This window comes from Haliotis cracherodii, unplaced genomic scaffold, assembly GCF_022045235.1.
Source record: "Haliotis cracherodii isolate W230 unplaced genomic scaffold, xgHalCrac1.p SCAF_17, whole genome shotgun sequence".
Classification (NCBI taxonomy): domain Eukaryota; kingdom Metazoa; phylum Mollusca; class Gastropoda; order Lepetellida; family Haliotidae; genus Haliotis; species Haliotis cracherodii.
Window position 1 is genome coordinate 22,639,613 of NW_027266272.1, and position 20,633 is coordinate 22,660,245.

Consider the following 20,633-nt stretch of genomic DNA (forward strand, 5'->3'; position numbering starts at 1 on the left):
ACACTCTGGCATCACTGAAAATTGTCACACAAAATCTGTCGATATCGGGTATATCTAAAAAAATATAAGATTTAGCAATACATTCATTAAAACGAGTTGCCCTCATATCGCCATATTATACGCAGTGAAACAAAACATGCACATCGTCTTCTACGCTGTCATAACAGTGAAAACATTTTCAATTATGGACAGGTACACCTTCGTACCGACCGGTTTCCACTCGAATAATAGCCAAGCCACACCTAAACTTGGCTAGAGCCGATCTATAGTTTCTTATTTGAAACAATGTATTCTGTCCTATTTACTTGTTTGTAACATCGGTACATTCTCAATTTATTAAGCCCATTTCGCCCCTCTTCCTTTCTTAACATATCACTCCAACGGGTAACATATTCATTCATACACCATTGTTCCACCTGTGTACAAACAGAAATTGTATCTATACAACCTGTTGCGTTTAACAGGTGTCCTAAATCCACGTGCGTACGTATGTATGTATGTATGTATGTATGTATGTAAGTATGTATGTATGTATGTATGTATGTATGTATGTATGTATGTATGTATGTATGTATGTATGTATGTATGTATGGCCTGTGTGTATGTTGTGTGTGTGTGTGCGTGTATGTATGTGTGTGTATGCATGTATGTGTGTGTATGCGTTCGACTGAATGCATGTTTGTGCGTAAATCTATGTTGTTGATAGATCTGTATGATTGTTCTCATACAGGTTTTGGTATAATTCATGTTTTAATTATATATTGAATGTAAGGACTGTTTGTCATTTGTACATTCTGAACTTATTGTTGATATTTTAGATTAGAGTGTCTCATAGGCCATATGGCCGGGTGCTTTTTATAATTCTATGAATGTATGCAAATATGATGTATATAGTGTATGCAAATATGAATTTATATATTGTATAAAGTATGTTTATATAATGCATATTATATCTCAACTCCAAATTGCTTGTATTGTGCTACATTCGTTATACAATTGTATTATACTTCGTCATGTGTTCTCTATACCACTATTGTGTGTTTTTGAGAATTAACTCTTTTCTGTTCTATTCTTTAAATCCATTTTTAATCCTCATAATCCCCCTATTGTACACTTGTCAGTAATGGTTGGGTAAATTTTAACCCAGAACAAAAGGTGCTGGCTACCCGAGGTATCTCCGCCCAGTCAAACACATGTTTGTACTACCTACTAAGCATATTTTTAAGGCTACACTATTGTATGGCTACACTTTTCCACTGTCTGACAACAGGCGGTATCCATCCCATGTCCCCACTTATAGCGAAGTTAGGGGCGTATTTGCCGAGTTTCAAATAAAATCTACTGGATCTATGGTGTACAGCATGTATTGCTGACACGTCATAATTACCCCAGAGTAGTCAAGAACTTACCACACCATGCAATCGTACAATTTGGAATAGGTCTGGAAATGCATACCGCCTATTGTCTTAACTTTGGAAATCATCAGTCCCAAAGCCCTATTAGCAGACTTCGCTGCTGCACGTGCCATTGCAGTAAAATCTAAGTGGTAGACCAAGATAATCATACTTAGCAGCAATATCTAAAATCATATTTCCGACATTAAAAACATGCTTCGTCTGTATGACAAACGGGTTTCTAAAATGGACAATTTTAGACTTTTCATAATTGATCTCTATCTTATTTGAGCAACACCAAGTATGTAAAACATCTAACAGTAAACTGGGATCAACTTTATGCTCAGCTAGCAACGCTAAATCATCCTCATATGCTAATGCTGCAATATTAAAATTGTCTTAAGTTACACCAATATTAAGACTGTTGAGAGTATATGATAACTCATTTTTGAACAAGATAAAAAGCAAGGGAGAGAGCAACCAGCCCTGTTTTACGCCACGCTTGACAATGAACCAGGAAGTAACGCGGCCAGTAACCCATTAACCTGTTTTTTCACCAGACATAAAAACAAGGTCGGACCATCCTATTTTGTGTTCGTTTGCTTGGCTTCCGTGGCCTGTACAGTTCCACGAGAGTCAAGTCTAACCATTGTGGCTACCCGACAGTAGAACAGTTATGAATTCAGAAGCGAGTTTATTGTTCGGAGAACCCCCGAGTTGACACGATTGTCGCGGGTTGGTAAATTTTCGCCATTAATGAAGTGATTGTTTGTGGATTGCGGAGATATTCGGTTTAAGTTTTGCCCACATGAGTCATTCCAGATGATTGCAAATATAACGTTTTTCGTTCGCCAAATTTATGCTTTAGACATTACAATCATGATGGAGCATTCACCATTACTTATGTCTTATTATTTCACGTAGGTATATGTCCCATTTGCCCACGCTCAACTTTCTGTTTGGTATTTTGTACGAATTATTAGGAGAGTGTTTAGTGTGGGACTTAACATTTTTATCACTAATTCTAAGAGGATATTGGAAATGAATATGAACAGACATTTTGTCCGACTGTTGATCGAATTTGAGATCTTCATAATCACCGCGTGTGACCATGTAGACAGAATCTCGTAAGGGTTTGTGATTTTTACATTTGCTGGGGATACCAAAGGTGACAATGAGTACTTTTTCCACGAAGATAGAATCAAGATTTTAAGACCATTAAAGAACATTTAATCCATATGGACTCTGTTACGTGGTTTAACGACCTGTGGAATGACCGGGGACTAGCCAACGGTAATAAGTTTCGTAGACAGACAGACAGATTGTTTATTTGAGTCTCACCTCGCAGAAATAATTACATAAATACATATAAAAGGACATAAAAGTGAGCCACCCGTTAAGGGTTACGAGAGACTTAAAATGTATCACAGTATGTACATGTTAAACATATTGGTGTAAAAGGGGTATGAAAATATACTACCCGTAACTAGCCATATAAAATATTTTTTCTTCGTTGGAGAATTAAAAAGCAGGTTTTGGCTGTAATATATACATAATATTTAAAAAGTACAGTAAGTTTATCCGTATTGCATAACTCTAGAAAGTTGGGATAGCTAAAACTCACCTTTTCGTATAAACTTTCACGCAAAGCATCGTACACAGGGCAATCAAGTAATACATGACATTCATCTTCAATACTTTCCTTACACTGAAAACACTCTTTCATTCACATTCATATTCGTATATCTGCCTGTTGCCAACTTCAGAGGAGCAGTACCTGATCTAAATTTGGAGAAGGCAGAGCGGTAAGAACGAGGCATATACATACTTACATAACTTTCACATCCATACCCATCTTTAAACATTCTATACGTACGTAATTTGTTGCTACCCTTTCTTCCGCCAGGCATGCATGACCGTTCATTCAAATCAGACATATACTTTCCCATGCAAATATCTTGCACACGTACAACTACACTTTTCACGCTAACATTCTCAGAAATATTCAGACCCCATTCATTCAGCTTTGCCCTCACACGAAAATTCCAGTTTTTCACACGTCCACTAGCAAAACGCTCAGACCACATAAAAACATACTTATTTAATCTAAGGGACATTTTAGTAAAACGACAATACTGTCTAACAATACACATCCAAAGTCTAACTATCGGAGGAATCCATCCCATATCTCCATTAACAGCAACATTTGGAGCGTATTTACCCAACCCTAAGAAAAATCTCAAAGCACGATGGTGAACAGCATTTACAGAAGAAATGTCACTATGACCCCAGATAGATGCCCCATAACTCAAGACTGGCCAAACTATCGTATCATACAATTTTGAATAAGTAGTGGATTGCATACCTCCAATTGCCTTATATTTACATTTAAGAAGACCTAATGCTCTGTTAGCCGATTTAGCTGCTGCTTTTGCCATAGCATTGTAGTCAAGATGTTCCGTGAGCAGTAGGCCTAAATAATTATAACAATCAACAATGTCTAAAACAGAGTTACCAATATTAAAAAAGGCTGTTATTCTTGGAACACTTACATTTCTAAAGTGTACAATCAAATACCAATACCAGTTTTATTTAGCTTGTCAAGCAAATCATTAATATAAAAGTTAAATAGAACTGGCGAAAGTAAACATCCTTGTTTTAAACCACGCTTAACATTAAACCAGGGTGTAAGCATACCATTTATACGTACACTGCATTTCACATTATCATATAAAGATTGAAGTGCTAGAAACATTTTCCCTTTCACACCAATGTTACATAATTTCTCCTTTCGTACCTATAGGAAATTTAAACTTAATCCCTGTAAAAACCATACGTTAAATTAATCAGAAGCAGACAACATAGAAGTAACCTCGCTAAATTGAGATGTGACACTCTAACTCTTCAAATTGAATTAGGAAGATTTAGTCGACCACCAGTTCCTCTAGAGGAAAGAACATGTAACTATTGTAATCAAAATATCGTAGAAGACGAATTTCATTTCCTAATGAACTGCAGACTATAATCAGATATCCGTTGTAACTTACTGATGGATGCTCACGCCACCGACAATAATTTTCCCAGTTTAGCCAAACATAATCAGTTTGTTTACCTTATGCAAAACGAGGAGATACAACATTGCCTAGCTGCAACAGTGTCCCTGATGTTTCGACGACGTATGGATGTAAATATATCATAATAATATAATATTAATTTATTACTTGTACACAGCACTGTTTCCAGCGGTCTGTGTCTGAATATTACACTGCGGGTCGTCTTTAAGCATTGTATTGCAGGTTATATATAGATCGTGGGTAATATTTGATATTGTAAGTGCAGGTTGCTCGTATGACCCAATACTTATATGATATAAATAGTTGATTCAATTTATAATTTGTTTATATGTTAAATGTCTCTCATACCCCTGAATGGGTGGCCATGTTTTATCTTGTGGTGTAATGTATTTTGTGACCATTGGTGAGACAAAAATATATAAAATTCTTATTCTTCTTCTTCTGTAGGATTTTAATCTTTTCTTTCTCTGTGGGTAATCCTTTCACGTTGATGGAAGGAAGTCACTATTTCACTTATTAATTGGTCACTGCAAGTGCCTTAATTATATCAATATCAGTTAACTACGCTTATTCATATGTTAGCTTTCATAGATTGTGATGGATACTTGTAAAATTGAGTTTACTAACTTCCGTGAACGTTTTTGGCATGACTTCTGTGCTTGTGTAACAGTAACGACTATACGCGGCGTAAAACCATACTCACTCACTCACGGTAACTGGTAATCCTCTGCAGGGTGTTGGCACAGTAGGGATAAACATCTGTGTCAAAGACGATGAAACTTAGAATCCTTGTTTATCTGTGACATCTTCCAACTGATGAGCTTTTAGTAAACTTGATAAGTGATGATGAATTTTAATATTCATATTATTATAGTTTATCAAATTGTAAAGAAAACTTCAATAGAATTGTGCTACACTCTCGCGAAAAATATATTGTCTGTGAGTAAGTTTAAATGTCACATCACATCAGCATTTTTTTTAGTTATATTGCCACGAAATAATCTTCAGACAACATGTAACATGGCTTCTTTTACATTTCTTATACAGGTGCTTGACTGCTTCAGTAGTTCAATTATATTTGATACTGTGTAAATAAATCAGTCAAATTTGCAACAGTAGATGAATAAGTTGATAAATTTGGACCACAGTAACCGAGATATCATACCTTATTCGATTTTTTAGATGATAAAGTACATTATTTGATAAATTCTGTTGATATCTAAAAATCGACATTTCAGGGTATAATAAAATCAAATTTGTGATATAATTCTTTGGTACCCATAAATGAATTATTGATATAAAATATGGAATAAAAAGTAAAAAAGTGCCCTATATATTGTTCTTTGTGGATTGTATTGAGTAACACGATTGCATTACGGTTATAGTGTTAATTGCTAGTCTTTTTTCTGCACCATCATTTCTTTCATCTTTTCAAAAACAGTTTACAAAATGGCAACTTGTAATTAACAAGATCGCCGAGTGTTTTACATCCCCAAGCATAACCGAGGAGGAGTGTTTTATCTAGCTTAGAAACCTGGGTTTTTTTTGCAATAAAATGCCAAAATTTGCTTTATATTGTCCTGAAAAATTCGAGTGTATGAAAACTACGTATTGATTCGCTGTACTGACGTAAGTTATAGAAAGTTGATCAGATCATGCATGTGCCGATTATCACGCACTGCACGTGCAGATTGCTTGTACTTGGGGGAGGTTTTTACAATTGTCATGTCACGTGACTAGGACGTGACCAAACATATCCTAGCTGACCGGATTATCACGTACTGCACGTGCAGATTGCCGATACTTGGGAGATGTTTTACACTTGTCATGTCACGAGACCAGCTTCTTTTTAAACGTGCGCATTCCCACAGTAACCACACACTTTTACCGTGAACACGATGAGCGACGAGGACATCTTTCTAACCCAATCTACCTATTCCCAAGAGGACGCTGATGTAGGTTCTAAAACGGGTAAATTCTATCGTTTCCGAAATCCCTTAAGTGAAAAAGAATTGGGTGATAAAATGAAATGTAGAATCCCCAAAACAAACGCAGTATAAAAATGAATGGGCCCTGACTGTATTTGCCAGATGGCAAGAAGAGCGTGCTGAAAGACCCTTTGCCGAAAATCTGTTGGTTCCGAAAGAATGTTTTGAAGAGTCCCCAAAAATTGAACATTGCGCTTAAGTATTTTGCTTTCGAAACAAGAAAGCAAGATGGCACAGATTATCCGTCCAATACCATATATGGATTATTCGCTGCTTTCCAGTCTGTGTTAAAGTCTAACGGATTCTTTGTCAACATCTTTAATGATCCAGCGCTCCGTGACTCCAGGAATGCCTTGGATGCCGTAATGAAAGAGCGATCAGCAGCAGGACTCGGAGCTTCGTCGAGACAGTCGGCTGAAATCATTACCGAAGAAGAGGAAGCTCTACTCTGGGAGGGCGGATTTCTTTGGGACGATTCCCCACGAAAACTTCTTGCACACTTTCGACAGCACACGCTCCATTGCACACGCTCCATTGCACACGTTCCATTGCACACGCTCCATTGCACACGCCCCATTGCACACGCTCCATTGCACACGCTCCATTGCACACGCTCCATTGCACACGGTCCATTGCACACGCTCCATTGCACACGCCCCATTGCACACGCTCCATTGCACACGCTCCATTGCACACGCACCATTGCACATGCTCCATTGCACACGCACCATTGCACACGCTCCACTGCACACGCTCCATTGCACACGCTCCACTGCACACGCTCCATTGCACACGCTCCATTGCACACGCTCCACTGCACACGCTCCATTGCATACGCTCCACTGCACACGCCCCATTGCACACGCTCCATTGCACACGCTCCATTGCACACGCTCCACTGCACACGCACCATTGCACACGCTCCATTGCACACGCTCCATTGCACACGCACCATTGCACACACTCCATTGCACACGTTCCATTGCACACGCTCCATTGCACACGTTCCATTGCACACGCTCCACTGCACACGCTCCATTGCACACGCTCCATTGCACACGCACCATTGCACGAGGAAGTCCCTGTTATGTAGGCTATCACTAGAATGCTTTGTTCAGCTTATACATTATCTGGAAGCTAAATTCATTTGAAAAAAACTGTTGATATACATTCGTCACCACTCGCCCCTTTCCGTAACCTGCAAGAAGACTCGTCCCCCTATCGATAACTGTCATGTGCGAAAATACTACAAGCCAATCAGAATACATGTATGACTTCAAGTACTTCAGTCAAAGAATCACCCAGGAATAATGTTTGATTTTGCATATGTCGTGCTTTTTAAAAAATACCCAAGATACAGTTAAATGTGTTCAATCATACTGTATAATACTCTACGTCCCCATGCATACGCCCCATTGCACACGCCCCATTGCACACGCACCACTGCACACGCTCCATTGCACACGCACCACTGCACACGCTCCATTGCACACGCTCCATTGCACACGCCCCATTGAACACGCACCATTGCACACGCACCATTGCACACGCTCCACTGCACACGCTCCATTGCACACGCTCCACTGCTCACGCTCCATTGCACACGCTCCACTGCACACGCTCCATTGCACACGCTCCATTGCACACGTTCCATTGCACACGCTCCACTGCACACGCTCCATTGCACACGCTCCATTCCACACGTTCCATTGCACACGCTCCATTGCACACACTCCACTGCACACGCTCCATTCCACAAGTTCCATTGCACACGCTCCATTGCACACGCTCCACTGCACACGCTCCATTCCACACGTTCTATTGCACACGCACCATTGCACACGCTCCACTGCACACGCTCCACTGTACACGCTCCACTGTACACGCTCCACTGTACACGCTCCATTGCACAAGCTCCATTGCACACACCCCATTGCACACGCTCCATTGCACACGCACCATTGCACGAGGAAGTCCCTGTTATGTCAGCTATCACTAGAATGCTTTGTTCAGCTTATACATTATCTGGAAGCTAAATTCATTTGAAAAAACTGTTGATATACATTCGCCAATCAGAATACGTGTATGACTTTAAGTACTTCAGTCAAAGAATCACCCACGAATAATGTTTGATTTTGCATGTGTCTTGCTTTTTAAAAAATACCCAAGATACAGTTAAATGTGTTCAATCATACTGTATAATACTCTACGTCCCCATGTGTTTCCAATTGCATCTTGGAATATATTTGATATCTGGGGAAAATATACGTGAATTCATTTAGCAATGCCCGTTTGCGCTTAGACGGAACACAGTCGCAAAAATGGCCACGAGAGAGGCACGGGTCACTATTGCACGAGTCCCGGAATAACACGAGTTGGTCACGAATGTGTTGATATATTCAAATAGCCTTGACTTGTGCTAAAATACTAAACATTATTTTTGCCAGACGTCCCATATGTCAGACAGCTTATACAGGATTTGTTCAGGTCGGTTAGTCTAGCAACAGTTGTTAAGACTCTGTGATATTGAGGACAGATGCAGATGCAGGTCTCAGACGTTTACCACTTCGGTGAAACCCACGAACACAGCAATGGTGCTGACAAACCTAGAAAAATAACCAGGGTGAACCGGGTTTTAAAGAGAGAGAGAGAGCACGGTGTATTGCTTGGTCTTGGTTTTTGAAAACACTTAATATTGATGTAATATATTGCTTCGAGCCGGTGGCTTATGGGTCAATCTGGTAATGTCTCTAAATTATTGTTATTGGCCGAACCAGCCCGGGGGTAAATTTGGAAGACAAATATATCTATTCGTGTTATATGTGTTGGAGTATAACACACCTGTAGCCCTGGTGTTTTGTATTTTGGACATCCAGAGCAGATAAACACCGTACTTGTTGACACTCGATGCTGGGGAGCAGGAGTGCAGAACAACTTCCTTTCATTATGTCTATAAAACACTCTTAAAAAAGAAAACACAGAGATGCTAGCTCATCAATTCGCAAATGTGGAGGTTGCTGTCTCAGCACAGTGAACGCCGAACTCATGTCGAGGCATCGTAAGAGACAGAGCCCGTTGTCTGTCTGACATGAGTGAAGATGAGATTGTTACAGAATTGAAAACACAGGTGATACAGCTGTCAAACGTTTCACAGGAAAGCAAATTCATAATAGTATCAAGACAAACATATATCGCTTTACGTTTTCACTTTCCAAAATTCAAATTCAATCTGTCATCGCTTCGTATTTTAATATCAGGTATCGAGTGGAGGTTTATGTACCAAACCCACTCCGATGTTACAAATGTCAAATTTTGGACACGGTGCCAAAACCTGCACCCTCAGTACAGCTTTTGTCCGCTGAAGTGGCTCACATGAGAGTACCGAGTGCACAGATGCCATTAAATGAGCAAATTGCGATGGGGGCCACTTGGCCTCATCCAAACTTTGTCAAGACTTTGTCCTTAAGTCAAAAATACTCAAAATAAAACACTCTAACAATGTCTCTTTTCATGATGCTGAAACAATAGTTCAGTCTCAATCCCCAAATACCCACTTCCACTCCTATTGTCAAAGTTGCCACAACATCTACAGGATGCCAAACAACCATCTCTTGGGTTAGTGATCAGCAGATGCTAGTGGATAGATCAGCTCAAACATCTCCAGATGATGTAATAAAAGCAACACCATCATCACAGCCTTCAAATGAAACAACGCGGCCAGGGCCCTGCAACACTTGGAGATGCCTTCTTCTCAGCCCGCACCTGTAAAGGTTCAAAACCAATTTCCCCAGAGTGGCGGCTGCTGGCGATCCCAAGCCTGTTTTCATAATATATTGTTATTTTTCGTGATATCTTTCATTCTAGTCTTAAAGTATAGATCTATGAATATCTAATTGTTTTACTATCCTTTGTCGACAGGTTTTATGATCTAAATATATGTATTATTACTGTATAATTTCATTTAGTCACGATATGGTCGATATTACCGACTGTAAATATTCACTCACTCACTCACTCACTAGCGAATGTTCATGTAATCGTTTTCGTTTATACATTTTATAAAGTGTTCTTGCTAATTTTGTGGGAGGAGGGGGGGGGGGGGGCGCACGAGTGGCCCAGTCGTCTAAGGCGCCGCGATTCGCTGTGCAGAGTTGCGTCCCTTGGGCACACCAGAAACCTATGATTGTGGGTTCGAATCCCGGTTCGCCCACGATTATGTTTCTAGGTTTGTCAGCACCATACCCGTGCTCGTGGGTTTCACCGAAGTGGCAAACGTCTGAGACATGCATCACTTCGGGCTTTCCTCCCACATTAAGCTGACACGCCGCGATATAACTGAAAAACTGTTAAAAGCGGTGTTAAACCCAACTCACTCACTCACTTTGTTTAAATCAGTAAGATTTGTAAAGGTAGTAATTTAACATACATTATTTAAAAAGTATGTGTGTTAAATCTTCATAAAAAGGACATGATATCAAAAACTGTAATTCACCTTCAATAATTCTCTTATTAAACTGTTTAAAACACTGTGAGCAAATTCTATCTAGAAGATTGCTTGGTGGTTCGTTCAAACGTCCAGTTTTAATGGTAAGGGGTAAAGATCCACATCCAAACAAAGCTAAAATTCGACGGTGGTCCCTATATTTTACAGTTAAAACATACGATTCAACAACATTTTGCGTCTTATTGTCATTTTTTTTGTCATCCCACAATTCTGCTCCATCTTTCAATTTCACCAATAATGAGAATATAAAATGAGGTTAAAATGTCATTAATGTTATTGTCACAGGCAAGTTTTACAATTCTATTTCTCAACGATTTTTTATCATTTTTTGACATATTAAATATCATATTGTTCATACCGTAACGGATATCAGTATTATCACTAAGCTTTAAATGGAGTCTGAGAACGTGTATATATTGTTTCACAACTAGTGATTTAAAACCCATTCTCCGTTCAAAGCTACATTAGAAGAGCGCTTAACACTGGACAAAATATCATCCATTCCAAAAAATCCAAAACTTGGAAATACCACCATTCCAATTGGAAATATGACCATTCCAATATTTGGAAAGGTCATATTTCCAAGCTTGGATTTGTTTGGATTTGTTTGGAAATGTTTGGATTTGTTTGGAAATGTTTGGATACAACATGTCATAATCATATCTGTTAAAAGTTGTACAACTTTTGACCTTATGTGAGATTAGTAATGACATGAAAGTAAATAATTAAGAGTTTTTTGGCACTATGTACCACGAAAAGACCAAATCATGAGCAAATTTAACTAAAAGAAATTCTGTCATTTAAAGTGGCTACTCTTTATATTTAATTTCTTATCTTCCTTGTCTATAATCATATGACATTGACTTTGAACTTTGATCAATTAAACAAATATTTTGTTTTCCCATACCGACTTACGGTTGTCGTAGAACAAAGACCGTTTCGAGAATATAGAGGGCCCTCATTATTATAATTTGAACTAATATACATATGTACATAATAGTACTAGGTATAAATGAACTTTGATAAATGTTCGTACAAGAATATGAACTTCTAATTATCTTGGAATTATGCGCAACACATAGGGCTGAAAATTTTATAATTGTTCTGGAACTATCTGACGGTAATTCAAAACAGGGAACAAGATTTCGTCAAATGAATCATTGAGCCAGGAATGCAACGATTTAAATGCTGACAAAATGAATAAACATATCTGGAACAGAGTAGACTGTTCATGTGGACAATTATATGCTACGTCTATTGCCAAAGAAGTTTATCACCCCATGTTATACACGGAATGATTTCTTATTTTGTCAATTTAATCATAACCCAAATCATACAAATCAAAGTGTGAAAGTAGTGACTAACTTTATGATCAAGAGTATAAATACTCAATTGTATCTATTAATCCTAATAGTATAACAATAAACCCTGTATATATAATGAGCATATTTAGATACATCCGGATCTACGACCACAGCCATATAATCAACAAGGAAAGTATATTAGATTGAATTACAAATGTGCTATCACTTAAACAAAATTTTCCGTTATCCACGTAAGCCTAAACCTGGGAGAAATAAAGTTCTGTTCGGTGTCTAGCCGGGAGAGCCACATTTCAGAAATGGCTATTGCCGGTAAAGCCACATTTTCAGCTGAGTGCATTTCGCCTATTCTAGTGGGTAATTAATTAATCCGATTACCGATACCTTTATATGAGTGTCCCACATTTAAATCACTAAGCGCGGTACTCCCAGACTGAGGGAGGCGACCAGTTCCTACACCGTGTTAGTGACGACATCATCATCTTCACTACAGACAAGAACATTGAACATATGTGTACTGCAGACATTGTATTTTGTGATGGTACATCTTATGCCTGTCCCAAGTTGTTTGATCAGATTTATTGTTTACATGCTGAGGTGTTTGGCCATATGTTTCCATTAGTTTACTGTTTGTTGTCCAATCGAACAAAAGTTATGTCAACATGTTTCAGTACCTATGCGATTTTGCTAGTAGAGGAGGTCTAGAGTTTGCCCCACTTACAACACTCAAAGAGGTTGCAGTCCTGAGACTCTCACACCAGTGATCAGAACCTTCACGAAGAAAGAAGTACAAGGCAATCGATGCACGTATTGCGTCCCTCAAGATCCAGCTCCTGAACCCACACCTGAGTGAGATGGGATTTGCTGACCACGTGGGCGACCTCCTTCATCTGCATTATGATATTCATATGCTATTCATATTCATCAATGTAAAGTTTTGATGAATATGTTATCCTTGTTGAATAGAAAATGAGAAAACAAGACTTGTTTTGTTATATACGGTAACCTGTTAGAATCACAAAGCATGTTTTGACTGCATAACCGCGAGAGCCACATTATACAATCACGCAACCATAACCATTGCCGCGAGAGCCACATCAATTTGGGCTATCTATTTTCGAAATGTGGCTTTGCCGGCCTGTAACCTGTTCTGTTCTGAAGACGCCGTCATGATTAGTTGGCGCCAGTCTAGACTGTCCAATCAACGTGAATATACAAACCGTGATGTTACTTGACCAGTTGATGACACCTGTCAAACTCAAAGTGCCCCTGGTCCTCCACCCACCATGTGTAATACTTTAGCGTACTTGATTGTTTAATTTGCAGTTATATCACTGTTAGGCTGAGTGATGAGAGAATACATTTTGTTGTTTTTGTTAACGATCGTTTCCATTTTCAACGTGGTAACCTTATAAGTGACTAACTTTTTTATCATGATGAAATGAAACATATTAAAATAATCAGAGGGACTGACGATAGCATTTTTCGCATAAATGTCAAGCTCGCATTAATTTCATGATTTACTGAAGATAGATTTGAACATTTCTGAGCAACGATCATGTTTGGGTAAGGGAAGTAATCTTGTCTCCGCTTGCAGTTGGATTCAGTTCCGAGATCGCAGCTTGACTGTTCGGTACGGCCGAAAGGCGGCATCCATGTTGTTCACGCTCAGCTGATCACTGTATTCTGCTTATGAGCCGGGATGCGCATGAAACACGGGTGTCAAAACAAATATATTTACCAATTATACGGACGGTCAATTAGCCAGTCCAAGAGACAATACCCTGGTTCTACCACCTTTAGGTGTAATTACGTCGCGTGCCCCTGATTCACGGTTCGTCTGATCTCCCGTCATTAAACCATGAAATCATAGTCTGTCATTAAATTGATTTTAAAATATATGGTTTTGACTGTAGTACGTCCTGATATCATACTATTATGTTGTAAACAACTTATCTTATCTTATGTTAAGTAAAACAATTATTGATAACTTCCTGAATTCCAATTGTTCAATGAACAGAATTATTCACAGCTCTGGCGTGAGACAACAATAAATTAGATGTTACCAAAGATTGTCCATTTTATGATCTTAGGCACATGTCGGCGCACTTACATGTGAGCCGTCTAGACGACTGTCTGTTTTGTAATTAAATGGCAGCTGCCATCCAGCCGAATACTTAATCTTGAGACCTATTAGTTGTCTCATAATTAACCAAAACATTAGCCCAAGAAACCAAATTCTAGCTCGCAAACACCCCTTACTCACCCCAATATCCCAAAGAATAACTAACTACCTCAATGAACACCAAACTCAAAATCTTAAACAAAACTGAAAAAAATCTAATATCTTCACCCCTAAACTCAAAATACCCAAAATAGATACAACGCTAGCTAACCAAATAAATAAACAAACCGACCCAAACATAGCTAAAACCACCACACTTGCATACATACACGAAAATTGGCCAAATTGGTGTCACATATACACTGACGGATCTTCAGACCCGATCTCCAACCACACAGGTTTCGGAGTCCATACCACACAACCAGTTATATCCACACAATCTTACCGTCCCCCTAACAACAAATCTATATTCACGGCCGAACTTATGGGCATGGCCTCAGCCCTGCATAACCAACAATCTAAAAACAACAATAAACTCCTAATTCTCACCGACTCCCTTAGTGGACTACAAGCCCTCCAAAACTAAAATACCCCAAAACGACCTAAATTAATAAACCAAATACTTAAAAGCTCCAACGACCTAACAAAAGCAGGCAAACAAATAACCTTCTTGTGGATCCCCGCCCACGTAGGAATTTACGGCAACGAAAGCGCCGATAAAGCAGCTAAATTATCTCTTAAAATACCAGAAATAAGCCTAAACCTACCGATCTCAAAATCAGAAATTAAAAGTGTAAACAAACAAAAAATAACCAAAAAATGGCGCAATCAATATCAAAACTCAAATAGCCAAATCAAAAAAGTGCTCAGAAAACCACTAGCCAAACCTAAAATCCTACACCCCTCTAAACAAATTGACAGATTAATTACAAAACTCCAAACAGGACACACGAACCTAAATAACCACCTAAATAAACCTAAAAAATAAAAACACTAAAAACCACCCCAAACTAATAAATCAAATACTCAATAGCTCAAACAACTTAACTAGGGCAGATAAACAAATCGAGTTCATTTGGACCCCCGCCCACGTAGGTATCTTTGGAAATGAAAAGGCAGATGAAACAGCAAAATTATCCCTTTAACTCCCAGAAATAAGCTTAAACTTACCCAGCTAAAAATCAGAAATCAAAAATCTCACTAAACAAAAAATCAACAAAAAATGGCAAAATATATACCAAAACTTAAATAGCCAAATCAGGAAAGTACTAAAAAAAAACCTAAATAAACCAAAAATACTAAACCCATCCAAAAAAATCGACAGGATAATTACTAAACTACAAACAGGCCACACCAAACTAAATAATCACCGTAAAATAGCTAATCTACACACAACAGGAAACTGCCCACATTGCAAACAACAAGAAACACCAGAACACGTACTCATTCACTGCACACGCTACCAAACACACCGAACAACACTACAGACCACCCTAAATCTTAAAACCGGAATTACACTAGAATCAATCCTAAATCCACAAAATAAATTAGAAAAATTCAAAGCCTTAGGTTTATACCTAATTAAAACAGGACTAATTAGTCGCATTTAAACCCCAAATAAAATCATAAAACCAAAACTACCTTATCTAACAACCACCCAACACACACAGCTCCCTTAGTTCGTCCCCCACCCACTCTTGGCATTCTTTCCAAATCTCAAAATTTCAAAATTACTATATAAGCAACCCCTAAAGCCCCTAATTCATAGTCTTTTTATTGTTCAAATTACTGATAAAACATATTTTAACCTGTTCCTTCTAACCATATTTCCAAACAATTCCAAACCATTCCAAACCATTCCAAGTCATTCCAAACATTTCCAATGTTGGAAATATGTTTGGAAATGTTTCCATTCCAATTTTGGATTTTTTGGAAAGATCGATCTTTCCAAGCTTTGGAAAGTTTGGAATGATCGATCTTTCCAAAGCATTCCAACGTTCATTCCAAATTGGAATGGACGCTATTTGGTCTTGTGTAATGACGTCAAGGAAATATTGCAAGCTTTCTTCTGCAAAGGATGTATTTCTTTATAAGTATTTATACCCCAAATCCCCGATCCATAACAAGGTTTTCATACAGTTTCTTAAAAACAGGATATGATATGCCTCAAGCTACATTAGATTTCGTAATTAAAGATGAGAGGGTGTGACTCGCAGATTTATATAATTCTCTAACAGTCTTCTTCATGTCTAGGTTCACATTTAACCATAGTCCAAGGCATTTATAAGAATCAATGTACATTATGAGTCACTTTTAAATGTTGAATTGCACCTTTCATCAAATATTTTGGCAAAACGTAGATGTAGTAACGTTGTGTTAGCTGTAGAAGCTGGTAGATACACAAATATTGAATATGTACAGAAACATTGACCATTTTGTAAAAATAATAGTCAGTTATAGATTGTATTTGAATTTCATGGTATGTTAACATGCTGAAGGAATTAAGAGAAATTTATCTCACCAACCATCTACCACATCTAAATGATAATTTTCAACCTACCTATCATCTTTTAAATCTATTGACATCTACAAAGAATGAAGTATTGTATAATGTTAGCCTGTACCTTTATAACGTACATCAATGAAGAAAAGTTGAACCTGTCAAATAACTTGAACAACTGTGTTCTTAAGTATCCACAAAATGTAAACCAAAATAAGCATGCGACCCCAAATTATATGAAATGACTGTATGGTGGGCCTCTGGCCTTTATACTGAACAAATCTGTCTGTCAGTCTGTCTGATTCTGAAGGTCTACATATAAAGGTATGGCGCTACTATATTAATTCCTGTTCCTGATCATTGACATCACATCATCGATTATCCTCGAGCGGCGGCAGCAAATCAGTGTCTAATCAATCTAACCAGCCCCATCAATACCTTGCGGACTGATGTTGAGCAAACCACCAAGAAAAAATGCTCCCAACCAAATTATAACTTCAAAAAACACAGTCTGGCATCTGTTTACAAAACTCTACAAAAACATAAATATAACAAACAACCAAAACACAAACAACGACACATTCAACACAATACATGAAATAGCCAACAAATGCATACCAAATTCCAAAGCACACTCTACATCCTTAGTTGGAGGCTTTATTCGATTCATTTCTCTAAACGTCATATTTTCCAAAAGAACTTGGTTTAATTACTCCTATACATGATGTGAATAATTACACAGGCATAACTACTTTTGAGCTTGAGGTAAACATGGAAAATCCCCAAAAGATTTGAATGAGTATGCATGTAAATTATATCTTTTATTTTGTTCTCACTGGGTGAATAACAAAATGGGGAAAAAAATGTGATGTCTATCAAGATTAAAATCTTGTATTCGGAACAATGGTATTTCCTCAGTGATTTCTATTTGCAATTCTGGCGTGCGACAAGGCTGTGTTCTGAACGTTATTGTTTTCAAGTCAAGGATAGCTAGCGATATATCTCCCCTTTATATTCAGTACACCTGAATACATTTTCTTCAAATATTCAAACTATCTATATCAGTTTCATTTCTGTTTTTATTCATGTTTTTCAGGGTTGTCCAAAACTCTTGATGCTATTTTTAACAACTCGCTATTCAAGTAAAGAAGTGCTTTTTCTTTACCTGGTGTAATTTCTTCACACATGTGAAATTTTGTAAAAATATTTGCATTGTTCAAACATCACTAGTACTAATCACAAAATCAATTACTCTTGCTCATGTACTACTGATGAAAGTAAAATCCCCTGTACCCGAATCGGGGGGCACGGGTGGCCCAGTCGTCTAAGGCGCCGCGATTCGCTGTGCAGAGATGCGTCCCCTGGACACTCCAGAAACCTATGATTGTGGGTTCGAATCCCGGTTCGCCCCGATTATGTTTCTAGATTTGTCAGCACCATACCCGTGCTCGTGGGTTTCACCGAAGTGGTAAACGTCTGAGACCTGCATCACTTCGGGCTTTCCTCCCACATTAAGCTGACACGCCGTGATATAACTGGAATGATGTTAAAAGCGGCGTTAAACCCAACTCAATCACTCAATGTACCCGAATCACTGCCACGCATGAACATGAGGTGAGGTGAAATGGAGTTTAACGTCGCGTCCCAGATTATCGCACTTATGTAGCGACGCGCATGTGCGTGCATGCGTGTGTTGCTGCTTGTACTAGTCCAGACTGATGCCGATTTATTGTGCTAACTCACTGAGAGTAACATGCAGCCGTTTAACATGAACACTTCACACAAACACAGTTTACTCCGAGCCGACCATTCCTTGTGGTGCGCCAGACTTGGTAACAAAAAGTACCATCTTTTAATGTCTTTTTGACGCGGCAGGGGACCGACCCTTTGACCTTCCGCTCTCCGGGCGGACGCTCGACCACTAGACCACGGAGGCGGTTCATGTACTTACATTGATCAAACCAAAGTGGTCAACCGTTACAAATGCAGAATAACACAGTAAATAAAACTTGACCAGAAGGAAATCCAAAAATCCATTGCATGACCCTCAAGGTACTCGAGAATACCATCTACGCAATCACATTTTCTACCTGTCCTGGGAATTAAATCACCACCAAATACACAGATTGCATCGCCAATATCATCTAGAGTGCCCAGTGACATCATCTCGGCAGATTTTACTATTGTTCTTTGTACAGATCAATATACACAACAACAAAATTTGCAAGATCCCTACATTTTGGCAGTGGGTGTTGGTGAAAATAATCATGTAAATGATCAAGGGTCGAATTGTCCGAATGCTGCCAAACTCTGATAATCCAGTAAAATATACCAAATATTAATTACTTAACTTTATTTAACATATCTTATAATTCAAAATAAATTTTAAAAGTTCTTACTAAAATTTCGACAGTAGCTCAATTATTTGAATCAACATTTACTGTCATTTATGACATAAAAATTACCCACGTTACTTTTAAAAGCAATTATTATAATATTCAAAAAATAGGATTTAAAAACTGAACAAAATGTTCCAGCATGCTCTAGTTTTCACCTTGCGCCATCGTAATGAGGGCATAGTAAAATAAGTCCAACCAACCAACGTGTATCCAGTTTACTGTCAACTGTCTTCCCGGTCAAGATTCGATTAGTCTGTCTTCATATAGCTGGAATATTTGCGACGTGAAATTCACTCACTCGATCGCCCGCCCACTCACTCCACAACCCAACCACTGATTCACTCTTCTTAATATTTACATTGATTCTTTTTTCTGAAATGCCCATATACAGCGACATACTTGCAATCTTGTTGTATGAAATATATCGGCTTCATCAAATATGTGTTTGAATTTAAGAAAATCATTATGATAATTATTTTTTTTAAATATACACAACAGAAAGTTATTTGTCGTCACACCCAAAGAGTTATTGAATGAGCGAATGGGTGTTAATATATTACATCAGTCGGTGTCAGGTGAATCCTGCTTCTCTTCAAATCAACCACCATGGTATTTTGATAGTCGAGACCTTGTGAACTCAAATAACAACCTTCCTGGGTATATTTAAAAAAACGTGTTGCACGAGACTTGTACATCTACGTACCTGGGTGTTAACTTGTGGAGGTACGACTGAGATTTGTCCATAACCAGCGCAGTGTTATGATGATCTTGAAACAAAGCCCTCCACAAAACTGTCCCAATTGTTGAAAGGTCCTTGTCGCTGTGTCGCTTTCTCGAGGTCTGCTCGCTCAACTTGTGTTACAACGTCCGGGTACATGGCCGTTGTTGTTTGCGCCTGAGACGTCACGTGATGATTTGCTGCAGACGATAATGTGACAAAACATATCTGTGTTGTTCTAAACCATAGGACAGGCGAGCCAGTTTCAGGCTCGGTGTAATCACTACATAGAAATAAATACTTCTTAGAAGGACAAATCAATAATCATTAATTCACCACCAAGCAGCCACTACACCTACAGACCACCACCATAACCACAACCACACCACCACCACTACAACTACACCATCGCATCCACACCACCACCACTACACCATCACAACCACACCACGACCACTACACCATTACAACCACACCACCATCAATACATCACAACCACACCACCACCACTACACCATCACAACCACACCACGACCACCACTACACCATCACAACCACACCACCACCATTACATCACAACCACACAACGACCACTACACCATCATAACC

The 20,633-nt window shown here is 38.6% G+C and overlaps 1 protein-coding gene across 1 annotated transcript in view; it reads right to left on the minus strand.

Annotated features, from left to right (window-relative positions):
• LOC139464534 (uncharacterized) overlaps positions 1 to 20,188 on the minus strand; it is a 47,593-nt gene extending 27,405 nt beyond the window's left edge. The window contains exon 1 of the mRNA XM_071246058.1: positions 20,010 to 20,188. Within this exon, the coding sequence (XP_071102159.1) occupies positions 20,010 to 20,050 (41 nt within the window). The 5' untranslated portion in view covers positions 20,051 to 20,188. The remainder of the gene's footprint in view (positions 1 to 20,009) is intronic.
• Between the last annotated feature and the right edge of the window lie 445 nt (positions 20,189 to 20,633).